The sequence below is a fragment of the Enhydra lutris genome, unplaced genomic scaffold, assembly GCF_002288905.1.
Source record: "Enhydra lutris kenyoni isolate GAN:26980312 unplaced genomic scaffold, ASM228890v2 scaffoldscaffold17, whole genome shotgun sequence".
In the NCBI taxonomy this organism is placed as follows: Eukaryota; Metazoa; Chordata; class Mammalia; order Carnivora; family Mustelidae; genus Enhydra; species Enhydra lutris.
In genome coordinates, this window is record NW_019154101.1 from 50115999 (window position 1) to 50131587 (window position 15589).

At 36.4% G+C, this 15589-nt stretch overlaps 1 protein-coding gene across 1 annotated transcript in view; it reads left to right on the forward strand.

Moving 5' to 3' along the window:
- The window catches only part of LOC111147849 (cytochrome b5 reductase 4), an 87380-nt gene that overhangs the window by 52472 nt on the left and 19319 nt on the right, over positions 1–15589 (forward strand). Inside the window, 1 exon segment of the mRNA XM_022504101.1 lies at positions 14251–14391. Coding sequence (XP_022359809.1) covers positions 14251–14391 — 141 coding nt within the window.

Genomic DNA, 15589 nt, shown 5'->3' on the forward strand with positions numbered 1-15589 from the left:
GCTTTTGTTGCCTTTGATTTTGATGTCAGGTCCAAAAAATCATTGCTAGGATCAATGTCAAGGAGCTTACCATCTGTTTTCTTCTAGGAGTGTGTGGTTTCAGGTCTTACATTCATGTCTTTAATCTACTTTAATTTTTGTGTATGGTATAATCTACTTTAATTTTGTGTATGGTATAGGCTATTTTCATTATTTTGCCTGTAGTATCCTATTTTCCTAGCGCCATTTATTTGAAGGGACTGTCCTTTCCCCATTGTATATATTCTTACCTCTTTTGTCATAAATTAATTGATATATCTATCTAATCAGTTGAGATATCTATATATAGATATATACACATATATTATATATGTATACTGATACATCTATACATCTATACATATATATATATATGTATGTATCAATATGGGTTTATTTCTGGGCTCTTTATTCTGTTCTATTGATCTATATGTCTGTTTTTATGGCTACTATCCTGTTTTGCTTACTATAGCTTTGTTGTATAGTTTGAAAACTGGGAGTATGGTACCTCCAGCTTTGTTCTCTCTCAGGATTGCTTTGGCTATTTGAGGATTTTGTGATTCCATACAGATTTTAGAATTAATTGTTCTAGTTCTGTGAAACATGCTATTGGTATTTTGGTAGTGATTACACTGAATCTTTAGATTCTTTTGGGTAGTGTGACATTTTTTTAAAACAAAATTCATGGATTCCTACAATTCATAAGCATAGTATTTCTTTACATTTATTTATGTCATCTTTAATTTTTTCCATCTACATCTTACAGTTTTCAGAGTACAGGTTTTTCACCTCCTTGGTTCAATTGATTCCTTTTTGATATAATTGTAAATGAGATTGTTTTCTCAATTTCTCTTTCTGATAGTTCATTATTAGTTTTTAGAAATCCAGATTTTTGTGTATTGATTTTGTATCCCGCTACTTCATTTATTATTTCTAACAGCTTTTGGTGGAGTCTTCAGGGTTTTTTTCTATGTAATTTTATGTCATCTGCAAATAGTGACAGTTTTATTTCTTCCTTTCTAATTTGATGCTTTTTATTTCTTTTTTATTTCTTTTTCTTGCCTACTTACTGTGACTGGGACTTTCAGTATTATGTTGAATGAAAGTGGTGAGAGGGGCATCCTTGTCTTCTTCCTGATCAGCTTTTTACCATTGAGGATGATGTTAGCTGTGGACTTGTCATTCATGACCTTTATTACATTGAGGTGTGTTCCCTCTCTACCCACTTTGTTAAAAGTTTCCATCATAAATAGGTGTTGAGTTTTGTCAAATGCTTTTTTGGCATCTATTGAGATGATCATATGATTTCTATTAATTAATTCACATTCATTTATTTGTAGGTGTTGAACCATTCTTGTGTCCCTAGTATAAATCCTTCTTGATCATTGTGTATGATCCTTTTAATGTATTGTTGAGTCCAGTTTGTTGATATTTTGTTGAAGATTTTTACATTTATGTTCATCAAGGTATTAGCTTATAACTTTACTTTGAATGTTTGGTAGAATTCACTAGCGAAGACATCTGGTCCTGGACTTTTGTTTGTTGTAAGGTTTTTACTCACTAATTTCAATCCTTTCTAGTAATTGGTTCATTGAGATTTTCTATTTTTCCATGATTTGGTCTTGAAAGATTGTATGTTTCTAGGAATTTATTTACTTCTTCTAGGTTGTTTAATTTGTTGGTGTATAATTGTTCATAGAACTCTTTTAAGATCCTTTATATTTCTGTGGTACCAGTTATAACATCTTTTCTTTTGTTTCTGATTTTGTTTATTTGAGCCCTATTTTTTTTTTCTTGGTGAGTCTAGCTAAAGGTTAGTCAATTATATTTACCTAATTGGGGTACCAGCTCTTAGTCTTTTTCATCTCTGTTTCATTTATTTCCACTCTGATCTTTAATATTTTCTTCCTTCTACTAATTTAGTGCTTCATTTGTTCTTTTTCTGGTTACTTGAAATGTGAAGCTAGTTTGTTTATTTGAGTTTTTTATTTATTGAGGTAGGGTTTAGCACTGTGAACTTCTTAGAACTGCTTTTGCTGCATCCCATAAATTTTGATATGTTGTATTTCCTTTTCATTTGTCTCAAAGTTTTTTTGATTTCTCTGTTGATCCATTGGTTGTTCAAGTGCACTGTTTAATCTCCACACATTTGTGAATTTTTCACTTTTCTTGTAATTGATTTCTAGTTTCATACCATTATAGCAGGAAAAGATGTTTGATATGATTTTAATCTTCTTAAATATATTAAACTTATTTTGTGACCTAACATATGACCTATCCTGGAGAATGTTCCATGTGTACTTGAGAAGAATGTGTATTCTGTTACTTACTTTTGGTTAGAATGTTCTGTGTTTATTAAGTCAGTATGGTCTAATGTGTCATTTAAGGCCAATGTTTCCTTAAGGCCTTGATTTCCTATCTGGTATAAGTGGGATATTAAAGTCCCTTACTTTATTGTATTGTATTGTCAGTTTCTCCCATTAGGTCTGTTAATATTTGGTTAATATATTCAGGTACTCTAACTTCTGTTAGATACATAGGTGTTTACAAATGTTATTTCCTCTTGTTGGATTGACCCCTTTATCATTATATAATAATTCCTTCTTGTCTCTGATTATAGTCTTTGTTTTAAAGTCTATTTTGTGTAATATGATATAGCCACCTCAGCTTTCTTTGGGTTTCCATTCTCATGAAACATCTTTTTTCATCCCTTTGCTTTCCATTTGTGTGTCTCCTTACATTTGAAGTGAGTCTCTTGTAGACAGTATATAGATGGGTCCTGTTTTTTAATTCATTCAGCCATTCTATGTCTTTTGACTAGTGGATTTAGTCCATTTACATTTAAGGTAATTTTTGATAGGTATATACTTTTTGCCATCTTATTAATTGTTTTCTGGCTGTTTTGTAGTTTTCTGTTCCTTTCTTCTTCTCTTGCTCTCTTCCTTAAGAGTTGATGACTTTCTTTAGCGTTACACTTCAGATTTTTTTTTTGTTACCTTTCATATGTACTATGGGTTTTTGCTTTATGATTACCATGAAGCATACATATAAAAATCTGTATTTGTAATGGTCTGCTTTAGGTTGATAGCAACTTAAGTTTGAATGCATTCAGTAGCTCTACATTTTTACTCTTTCCCCACACCCACATTTTATGTTTTTAATGTTACATTTAATAAGAACTTTTTCTTATGTAAACTTTAAATAATTATTATAATTAGTTGTTTTTATCACTTTTGTCATTAACCTTCATACTAGCTTTATAAGTGATTAATCCACTACCTTTACTATATATTTACCTTTACCAATGAAATTATACTTTCATATATTTTCTTGTTACTAATTAGTGCTCTTTCTTTTCAGCTTAATGAAGTACCTCTAACATTTCTTGTAAGCCTAGTTTAGTGGTGATGAACTCCTTTAGCTTTTACTTGTTTGGAAAACTCTTTTTTTTAATAGAGATTAAATTTTAGCCTCTACTACCTAATATTTAGGCATTACAAAGTTATTAGATAGTGAAACATGAATGGGGAAGCCAACTTGTGCTTAGACTATTGTTCAACCATTTACTCTTTCAGGTTCCTTTTTATAAAAGGTGTATAGCCAAGTTTAAGTTTATACCTTGTATACACATCTCATTTTTTTATATTAAGGAAGGTATGTTTATTGTCTTTTTGCTTATCTAAACCATTGTCTCATTTTATTCCTAAAGGATGTAATTCATTTCCTTTTTCATTCATTTCCCTTTTTCCTTTTTTTTTTTTTAGGTTTTTAATGTTAGTATAACATTTATAGACAGGGATGAATATTTTAAGTGTTCTACCTGATGAATTTTCATATAGTAAATGGGCACTATATTTTCTTTTTGAAAATTGGCAGGGTTTGCTCCTTGTTCCAAGAATTTTGAAATTTCACAATTTGATATGCCTTAATGCAGGTCTGTTTTCGTTTCTCATGCTGGCTCTTTCTCCTTTGTGCTATGTTTTCATTATGGAAACTTATGACCTTCAGTTCTGAGAAATACTGATTTTCCTTCTCTTCATAGTCTGTTTTTGCTGTCTAGAAGTAAACCTTTTAAACTTACAAATAGCTCATTTTTTTGTGTCTTATTTTCAATTTTGCCCTTTTGTTCTATTTTTTGAGTGATTTCTTTAGTTGTATCTTTTAGCTCTTCTACTGAGTTACTTATTTCTACTGCCCTATTTTTAACTTCTAAGAACTCTTGATTTCTGTTCTTTTGTTTTAACATCCTTTTTTTTTTTTTTTCTCCTTAAGAGAGGAAGAGAGGTGTAGGCAGGGGCAGAGGGAGAGAAAGAATCTCAAGCAGGCGCCATACCCAGCATGGAGCCCGACACAGGTCTCCCGTCTTAGAACCCTAAGATCATGACCTGAGGTGAAATCAAGTGTTGGACCCTTAACCAGCTGAACCACCCAGGTGCCCCTAGTATCCTATTCTTAATAGCCTCTCTTATATTTTTAATAATTACTGATAGAACTTTTGAGTTTCCCTCTTCCCATGTAACCTGTGCCCCCAAAGTTCATTTGTTTGTTTTAGTCTATCTTTCATGTTAGATGCTTTCTTTGAAGGTCGCTGATCCTTGATTAACTGATCATATTTCTGGGGGTGTCACTCTAAAAGGTGCGCAGAAACATTGTGAATGTGGGTGTGACTTATTGACAGTTTTATTAACTGTATGGGTGGATTGTTTTCTTGTTCCCAAGTTCAATGACTGTATTTTGTCAGAGACTTGAGAATGGACAGTCTCCTACTTTGCACCTAGAATTTCAGAAGTCTTATGGGGAAAGAAGGCTAGGTATCTGTAAACTTAATTTCTTTTGTTTGTTTGTTGCCTAGCATACAGTATTAGTTGCTAATACTGCCATAACAAAGTACCAGACTGAGTGGCCTGATAACAAAAATTTATTTTCTCAGTCCAGAGGCCAGAAGCCCAAGATCAAATTGTTGGGCAGAGTCTGTTCTCTCTGACGCTTCTGTCCTTGGCTTGTAGGTGGCCATCTTCACATGATCTTCCCTCTGTTGTGTCTGTGCCCCGATTGCCTCTTTTTACAAGGATATCAATCACACTGGATTAGGGATCACCCCCTCTAATGACCTCATTTTCATTTAATTCACGTTTCAAAAGAACCTGTCTCCAAGTAGTCTCATTGTGAGGTACTGGCGGGGGGGGGGGGGGGTGGTTATAGCGTCTGGATAGGAAAATTGAGGGGGACACCATTCAGCCTATAACATATACCAAATCCAGAGACCCTTTGTTTTACCCACTCTAGAGTGTACACTTCTAATATTTTCCCAGAATAGGAGAAGTTTAGTCGTGTGGCTCTGCTAAATAGGGGAAGACTTGAGCAAAGTTGGAGGTGGGAGCATCTAGATTTCTTAAATGTACTTTCACCCAGAAAGTGATTTCAGCTCCAGCGTCACTCTGATTTCATATATAATTGGTCCTGCCAATTTCTGAGCTTTCAGGGATTTTTTGTTACAAGTGAGTCAAATCTTCGCTTTTTTTACTTCTAATTTAAGATCAGCATTATTGAATCTGCTGAGTCAGTTACCAGTCATTTCTTTGCCTTGTCAGCTCTTAAAGTTTTGCTGCTTTTTCTTATTTATTCTTTATGTCCTTGCAGGCTTATGCCTTAAAAAATAACCAAACATACACACACACACACACACACACACACACACACACACACACACCTTTGTTATTATTTTAGGGGAGTTAGAAGGAATTAACTACATGTATTCACTTTAGCATCTTTAAATATTTAAAATATTAAATATTTAAAATATTAAATATTTAAATATTTAAAATTTAAAATATTTAAATATTTAAATATTTTAAAATTACAAAGTTATATTTGTGGATATTTAATTTCAGAAAAGTTATCAGGTAGGATTAATTTGCATAGCCACAGTCAGTAGAAAGCTGTTTTAGGCATTGTGCTAATTATTTTCCCAAGTGAAAGAACACACACTGACATGAGACTGAAGAATACTTTTTTATAAAGCAACAGACTAACAAGAGCAAGTTCTGTAATACAGACTGAGCATATTCCAAAGTAACCCCAAGCAAATAGATATAGATGACTTCATTGGGAGCCACTCCCTGAAAGAGGTGAATTTCCAGCAATGTTGTGAAAATAACTTTCAAACATATAACAAGAACTAGGAATGGTTTTCCAGGAAGAGCTTCAGATTGTTACTAGGTACTTATTGTGCCAGGCATTCTGCAAGTTGTAGAGAAAGAAAAATGTAAGCCACAAGTGGGGAAAGGCCAAATAGAATTCTTTTATAGGAGCAGAGGTCTGAATTTTGTGGTATTAGGAAGAGAGAAAGAACATAGAGAAATAATAGTGTGATCCAGCAGATCAGAAGAAAATAGAAGACCGTGGCAATGAAAAGAGGTATTATTAAAGTGAAATCTCTTGCCCTGATAGTATCTATCTAGTGATTGAAAAATCATAGCAAACCAGATAAAAGCTAAGTCCAAGAAATAAATGATACTAAGAATGAAGGGTGACCTCCATTTGGAAATTGTTAGAATGGGTATCACTCAGGTTTTCTCAGTAATTTCCCAAGGCTTCCCATGAACTTTATCTCTGCCATAAATTTCTTCTTGAGTCATGAATCCCCACAGTTAAAGTTTAGCTTTCTTGTCTGAAATTGGAGCAATGCAGGTATTTTTCATTGAATTGGGTTTTCCACTTTGGAAAATGACACGGAGTTTAGGGGAGGTGTTTATGTGTGTGACTGAATTAGCAAAGGTAATTTCTTCTTTGTTCTTTCCGTTCCTTAAATCATGACAGAAATTGTCGATTAGTCACTAGTAAAGCTGAATACTTCTATCAAATTATTATGATTAACTTGCTGTCAGTAATGGCAAATGTTCATAGTCTGTCACGTGGTCCTAGGTTTTCAGTATGTTAAAATTATTGACTCTTAAAATACTAGCATGCTGGCTTCCTCTTATTAAAATTTCTTAGCTAAATGAAGTTTTGAAAATAACTTGAAAATGTAAAAATCTAAAACTTTTAATGCGATACCTTCTTATGTCAAATTCAGAATTTACTTACACTAAAGATTTAAAATAAAACAAAGAACATAATTTGAGAAGAGAAACTACTTCATTTTTACCTTTAATCCAAATGTAACAGGTGATAACAAAAGTATATCAGTGGAATTAGATTACCGTTTTTAAATTGTTTGCTTCTCATTCCCCCCCACCAGAAGTGATGATTATAAGTGAATAGTTGTGTGTGTATGTGTGTGTGTGTCTGTGTGTACGCAACTGATAGGTAATTGGGTTACTATTTCTATAGCCAACCTAAAATTTTATTTTAGTTGTAGTTGCCTTTACTGTGGGGCCTTTGATCATGAGACAGAGTTAGCTTTATAGATTTGCCAACAAACACCTCAGTAAGTGAACATCAGGATACAAAACTGTAAAGAAGAGTTTAAAAAATTTTGTCACAATTTTGATGTCAGCAGCCACTTATAAACCTTTGTGTTAAATATGTGCATTGAATCTGTAACTTTAGTCTTTTTAATCTAAGTTGAACTATGTGAAATTGTTCATATTTTACTATTTTTAACCTAGAAAGCTGACAGTTTCGCATGGTTTGACCTATACTGTCATAATGGCTTCTTAACTGCAGATATCACACACACGTGTGCGCTCACACACCAAGGTACTATCTGTGCTCATAAATGTGCTTATGGACACACAGTGTAAGCAATCGTTTAATTGAGACTTTTTGTGGGGCCTGTGATTCTGCAGGCAAGCTGCTTGCCCGCTATGGAACAGATTTTCTTGCTGGGGTCAGAAGAGCCACCCTTACACTTCTCCCTATTCTTTGCCTGTACATCCATGTTTCTTTGCTGCCCCAAATAAGCATTCAAAATTACAAGAAATGAAGAAGTTTTGCAAGTAGCAAAGTAAAACTTCCATGTGTTTCTTTCTCTTCAGTTATCTCCTCTGCCCAGCATGCATGGAGTTGTCGCAAACTCGGTAACCATACAGTGCTTTGGCATCTTGCTATCTTTTTTCATCTCTGTTAGAAAGGCCCAAATGTGAGATCTGAAGAAACACAGAATAAGATGGGGCAGGCTCTAACTGAGTGAGAAATATTTACTGTATTAAAAAATAAAATGGAAGAGGTTTAAAACCTTAGAATGCAGGGGATTCAGGCACTCGAGTATACAGTGTTGGCTGCATTATTAGTTACGGAACAAGAGACAAAAGGTGTTAGGTATAGCGGTGTTCAGATTTCATGACAATCTTGCTAAATGGTGTGTGCTCTAAAAAACTCCACTGAATCTAGTCTTGGAGAAAGAGCTGCCTTTCTCCTAGTTTAACTCCATAAAATCCTCACCTTGGAAGATTCAGTTCCCATCATTCTGAGGTAGTAAAACATCTTAATATGAAACAAGAAGGAATCTGTGCTTTCCTGTCGATTTGATAATACTAATTTAACAATTATGTATGAAAATTCTCAGTATTTGAGCATTCTGTTTCATTGTGTTTTATTCTAAAATATGAATAGACATGTGTCCACAGTTATTTATTATCCTTAGTGTTTGACAACAAGTTGTGGATGTATTCTTTTTTTTTTTTTTTCTGAGAGAGAGAATCTTGAGCAGACTTCATGCCTAGTACAGAGCCCAGTGTGGGGCTCAATCTCATGACCCTGAGATCATGACCTGAGCCAAATCAAGAGTCAGATGCATAACCGACTGAATGACCTAGGAAGCCTATGTGTTCTTATTCATATATACAAAGGGGTTTGAGTGAGGATATTAAAACTAAACTACTAGAGATTAAGTGGAAACTTTATCAAAATTAGTGAAAAGCCTCAATAATTTTTTAAAAACAACAAAATAAGTGCAGTTATGTAATTCTTTTAAGAGTAATATTCCAACTTTGTTGCATCTTCAGTATAGGAAGATAGTTTAATAACTTCATAAGATTGAATTATTTTATCAGTAGTCAAAATGTTAAACATTTACAGTGCTTGGAAATAGTTTATACTTAAGTGTTCTGGACATCATCCCTGCAGTCAGCTTCATTGCTCATCAAGATCACTGTCTTGGCAGAAATAGCTATCAAGGCTAAATCTGCCTGGCCCCTGCTATGTGAATTGTGACAGATTCTAGGTGGAATGTGTATTTTTTTTTTTTAAAGATTTTATTTATTTATTTGACAGAGAGAGATCACAAGCAGGCAGAGAGGCAGGCAGAGAGAGAGGAGGAAGCAGGCTCCCTGCTGAGCAGAGAGCCCGATGCGGGGCTCGATCCCAGGACCCTGAGATCATGACCTGAGCTGAAGGCAGCGGCCCAACCCACTGAGCCACCCAGGCGCCCCTGGAATGTGTATTTTATTGAATGGCTATAGATTGTGTTTTTTCCTATGTGGATATATCTAGGTATGTACATAAATACATTTTTAACTATTATAGATGTTAGTGTGTTTGGGGTTGTTTCTTTTCCATGGATTGCATTTTTAAGTGTGTAGTCCCACTAATTGGTTGCCCTCCATTGGTTCCAGAAGATCTTGGAGGAATAAATGAATAAAGGTAGATTGCAAATTAGGAGGTAAGCAAATGACATTTAGGTGATGGAAAGTAGTAATGAGTGCTAAGAAAAAGTACAGTTGGTGAGAACAGTAGAGAGTGGAAATGTTCAAGAAGAGAAATACCTGGGATGAATTTTGACTTGCTGAACTGATTCCTTAATTTGTACATTAAATAGTTAGTAGGAGGTTGTAGAGGGTAGAGGGTTAGTCTATAAATATTTAGGCTTGAACTGACGTGGTTAGAGCAGGGAGGAAGACACCAAACCATAAGCTAGTCTAGAACAGTGGCTTCTCTTATTTTTTGAAAAAAGCCTATGAACTGGGGCAAGAAACTCTTAATCACATCTTGCCTCTTCCCACATCTTCTCCAGCTGCTCTGTGAGAGCAGAGCTCAACCTCTGCACAAGCTATTTAACTTCTCTAAGCCTCTTTTTCTAGTAGGGAAAGTAGAGTGTATAGGTGCTTTAAAAGTGTACTAAGTTCAAGTAGGAGTGAAAGACCAGATGGAAGGCAGTGTGGACTCGTAACCAGGGTTCTTTTTGTGTTCTCTCTCCCACTGAAGACTTTGTCTAGACTTGAGCATTGTGAAATTCTATTCTTTAGAAGGAAAAATACCATCTCTTTTCAACCAGAAGAAAAGAGTATGCCCAAGTTAATCACGTTATCCTTAATATTTATTACCGTGAGTAATATCATATGTGTGTTATTAAAAGAAGTTAGGTGTTTGGGACAGAAATTTTTTTGTCTTATGCTTCTGTTTCACCATCTTATATTTATTTCAGTTTCTTATTATCTTATATAATTATTTATGCTTACAAAACCAGAAACTTGACACTTAAATAATGGCACCACGCAGCCTGAAATAGTCAGCGTGTCTCCTCCCTGGTCTTTTCTCCTCATATGTTTCACAGCTGTCTGTGCCATCTCTCTCCTCGGCATAATTAAAAGATGAAAACTTTCTTCAATGTTTCCTAAACTTTTAGAACCTGGATGTTTTTTAAAATTATGGCAGACTAATAGGCAAGATGTTGAAATTATCTCTTGGGTGTTAAATAGCAAGGATACTCTATGAACTTAACAAGAAGTGTCAGCAAATTACTGTAACCTGGGCTTTCATTGTGTTTGAAATGTAAATAAAGATATGCATACCTCGTGTAGCAAATCCTTTCTGGCAGATGCTAGAGTTGAAGGTCAGAAGATGAACCTTTCATCTAGCAATAGCGTTTTTCAGAAGGGCATGCGTTCACTGTCATTGTAAGAGAGCTACTGGTCCCATCCCCTCCCACAGGATGAGAAGTATGTCAGGCCAAGAAATGTCCACCTCAGTTCACCCTCTCCTTCAGCGCTGCACTCTAGGTAGCTGGAACCCAGAATTCCTGCTCAGATGGCTCCAAATCCACTTGCATTCAAGGAGTGGCCAAGGCTGTTTATGAGGAAAGCAAGAGGATGAGTTTAAACATGGGCTAGTGTGTCTACACCCGCATTAAGGCTCCACTCAGTATCAGACAGAGCCTGAGGTGAGAGAAGAAGGGGTTGGGGGAAGGCCATAGCCAATCAGTTGGGGGTACAGCTCTCATCCCTCTGCCATCTTCCTGTATAGAACTCAGGAGTTCAGGAATCCTGAATTTGAACCTAACCCTCAAAGGTCTATTTCAAGATATAGCATAGAACATATTTTATTTAACAGTTATTCATCTGACTTATAACTTTTAAATGTTCAGACATACAGTATGTGGGTCTGTGATTGTGTTCTCACTCTGGGTCCCAGAAAGGAAGGGACAAGGAGATCATTTGAACCTTCATTTGTCCTTCTAGGTGAGCCTGTGTCCACTGATCCCATTGTCAGTCTAATACTGGATTAGGTGTTTTAGGATAATGTTACAGTTGTTCCTTTAGCTTTAATTTGGTCTGAGCTATGCCCTGGCGCTAGAATGAGGTGACTTCAATAATGCCCCTTGGTTTCGGTGTGCAATGCTGCACTCTAAATTCATCTGCATACTGAGCTACCATGGGGGCAGATGGAAAGATTTAGTGACCAGGGTCTTTAAGATCCAAAGGGACAAGGGAAGAAGAGAAATCGGATGAAACCATGCCTAAAATGATTTCTTAGGATTATGAGTGAATTTCAGTTTTCCACGAACCATTATTAGGTGTTGGGCATTCACTTCCTAAGATCGGGAGTCAATCTTTACCTACTTAAATATTTTTAATTAAATTTTAAAAAAGAGGGAATAATTAAGAGAAGAAATACATTATCAGAGAACTGCAATCAGGGGGAGAACTGGGGCCAGAGCAGGGCTGAGTGGTCATGGCCGCACACTTGCAAGAGACAAGCAGGTGTCCTGTGTGCCTGACTTACCTGAAGACGCCCGTGAACCTGAAGTGTGGCTTCACCTGCTGCCTCCAGTGCTTCGATTCACTGCAGAGTGAGCCTGGCAGGGAAGGTTTCTGGTGCCCCTCCTCCTCGGTGCTCTCTTGGAAGAAGGATCTTTGGCCCAGCACCCATCTTGGGGGGCTGATTTTGAGGATCAGGGAGTTGGAGCCCCAGCAGAAAGCCATTCTGCACAAGAACCCAAACATGCACAAGGTCACATGGAGGTGACCCTGGATCTCGACACCGCCAACCACTACTACCTCATCATTTCTGAGGACCTGAGGAGTGTCCGCTGTGGGTATTCCAGACAGAACTGGAGGGCCAGAGCCGAGAGGTTCGACTATGCCCTCTGCGTCCTGGGTTCCCCTCTGGCCACCACTACTAGGAGGTGGACATGAGGACGAGCAAGAAATGGGACATGGGTGTTTGCAGAGACTCCACTGACCGACAAGGGCCCATTCTGCTATCTGCAGAACTTGGCTTCTGGACGGTAGGCTTGAGAAAAGATCTCTTCCAAGCCAGCACCAGGCCTGTGACTGTTCTCTTGGTGAGCCCCCACTTACACCGACTAGGGATTTTCTTGGACATGAATCTTGGCACCGTTTCTTTTTATTATGTGAGCAATGGAGCCCATATTTTCACCTTCACTGGAATTCCTGCTGTGGGGCCGCTGCGTCTGCTTTTTGCTCCCGGGAGCCCCACCATGAATGGTCAAGGCTTCCTGAGAATCTGTCCTGTGAGGATTCCAGCCATTGCCAGCTCTCCAATGGGCTCGGATGCAGAACAAAGTTTCTAGAGAATTCCTGTGTGCTCACAGCCAGAGCTAGGACCCTTCCTGCTTGTTACGTGGATGGTACAGAGGGCAGACAAGAAACGTGGAACAGTTGGCTAATCATGAACACTAATCAGATAAGGGGGAAGTGCCTTTCAAACACGAAGTATCACGCAGTCGTTCTCGTTGGGACTTTCCATGTTTCTGTTCCAATGGGTTCTGGTTTTTCAGATCAATTTCCAAATGTGTCTATTTTCTGCAATATTAACTTAGTGTTAATGGAGGTTAGAAACTAAATAAAAACGTGGATGTGGCCAAAAAAAAAGAAAAGAAATACATTATCAGAGTTAATCCCTTTCCATTTCTATAAATGCTGTTTTATAAGAGAGGAAATAACAAAACAAACCAATATTATCAGCGTAGTCTGGCATGCTCTTTAGGTCTACCGGAGTTCTGTAAGTGAAACTATTAATGCTTTCAGAATTTCTGTAACAAGTTCTTCTAACCTAAATGGTATTATTTTGCTCTGTATAAAAATAGTATATATTTCCTGAGCTTGGGATATTAATTTCAAGTATTTTCAGTATTTATAGAAACACTTTGTTCCTTTTTGTTTATATGTATATTAGTAGCACAAATTGGGAATTTTCATTTTTCACTTAATTTTCCAGGTAGGGGGTGTCTGTGTGGCTCAGTCCATGGGGCGTCAGCTTGGGTCATGATCTCAGGGTCTTGGGGTCGAGCCCCACATTGGGCTCCCTGCTCAGTGGGGAGTCTGCTTTTTCCTCTCCCTCTCTGTCTGTGTGCTCCCCCTCTCTCAAATTAATAAAATCTTTTAAGAAATTAATTTTCCAGGTAATGAGAATGTACACCCTTAAACATAAAAGTTCATTTTTTAATTTTAATTATTTCTTGACAGTTAAAATGTTCTATAATTCATACACAAACATAGAGAAATAGACTGTTTATTTTTCCTGGATTTATCAAAGAAGTATTTCTAAATTAATAATCTTAATATTGTTAAATGTTAAATACTTAAATTTCAAGACCACTCTGTAAGAAAAGGCTTTAGAATGTAAATTTGTTGATTATCAAATATTTTTTACATCTGTAATATATTTATGTAACTGTGAACATGAGGCTTAAAAGATGAAGTTATGTAAAAAGCAAATTTATGAAGAAACAAGTTAGGTTTTAATTTCTTAGAATGTAATGCTTATAATATGCTGTAATTAGACATGAGGAAATAAGACTCAGTAGAGTTTGTTTTTCAACCTACTGAAGTATTGACAGGTTTTAGAAAATAGATATCTCAGGAAATAAAATGAAATTCTAACTGTAAGATTTTCAGACTCCTGATGAATTTTCAAAGTACATAGGCATTTTAGTGAAATTCAAGCTTGCAAAAGCATAGAAGCTGAATCTGGGCTGTCACTTAGTGGGTCTGGTGTTACTTCTTACTTAATTTATTCATCAATAAGAGAAAATGAATCGCTTTCTAGGTTTGTACTATAGAAAGTGCCAGTTAATTTCCAAGGAAGGTGTTACTCATGATACGAAGCTCTTCTGCTTGATGCTACCACCAAGTGCTCATCTCCAGGTGCCAATTGGGCAACATGTTTACCTCAAGCTAACTATTACAGGTAAGGTAAATAGAGGCTTTGGGGAAACATTTTCTTTATTGATAAGCAGTTCCAAATCAGTACTAATCTTTTAGGAGATAACCACTTAGGTTATTAATACGTGTTTCTGGCAGCTGATTGAGTGATAGCCCAATTCTAGGTTTGTAAATGCAACATTCCAATGTGTTGGAGACATAGCCACACCATGCAATGTGGAGAACAAAGACACTGCCGCTAGTCAGGGAGAGGGGGTTCCATCAGCACTGGGATATATTCCTCACAGAACCCTCAAGGGAAGAGGTGAGGCAGTGCCCAGTGGTCCTGTGGGGGGAAACTACTAGAAACACATGCCAGTATCTCTTAATAACCATGTCTGCTTGGGTCATTTATGGAGTTGAATCTGTGAAATTCAAAATGAGTGGATGATTATTAAATGATTTCCATACACGTGTCCTTGGGATAGGAAGCTCTGTAAAGATTTCACTGGGAAATTTTCCCCTCATTTTCATCCTGAAGTTACCTTATGTCCTTGTTTTAAATGCCCTTAACCATGTCTAATGTTTTCTTGGCCTTTTGGAGCTGCAGAAGGTCACATTTTCACATCAGTCTCAGTCAGTCTAGCTGGCTTGGTCGGTACACCATATTACCATGGCGCTAGGACGTTCCTCCTGTCATCACCACCAGTGCCAGGGTGTCATCCATAGCTGGTATGCTCCCCAGCACAGTTACTGTCGATGGATTAGAATTTACACATAGATTAATTCTATATATGTCAAGGAGTCACGTAAAAAAATGGTCTTTTCAATGTGTGGTGACTCCTCTTTGTATGGAATTTGGCTAGCTAAAATATAACATGAATTCTTATTAAAATTACCCCATTTTTTTTAATATTATATTCTTAGAGGTAGTTGGATTAATATCCTTTTCCTTCAGTTGCCAAAGTAACATATCGTGTATTAAAACATTAAAAGAATTCAAAATATATAAAGTAAAAAGTGAAATTCTTCCCTTTCTCAACCCAAATGATCCCTGTGGCCATCAGTAACCATTGTTAAAATTTGGTGCATGATTAAAGTTATTATGTGAGTACTTTCTTACATCTCTGTGTAAATTTTTGATGCCTTTTTATTCGTAGCCCATTACAAAGTTTATATCCTGATAGAACAGATGGTTGTCTAAGTTTATTACCATAAACCCCTATCATCTTATACCCCGCTTA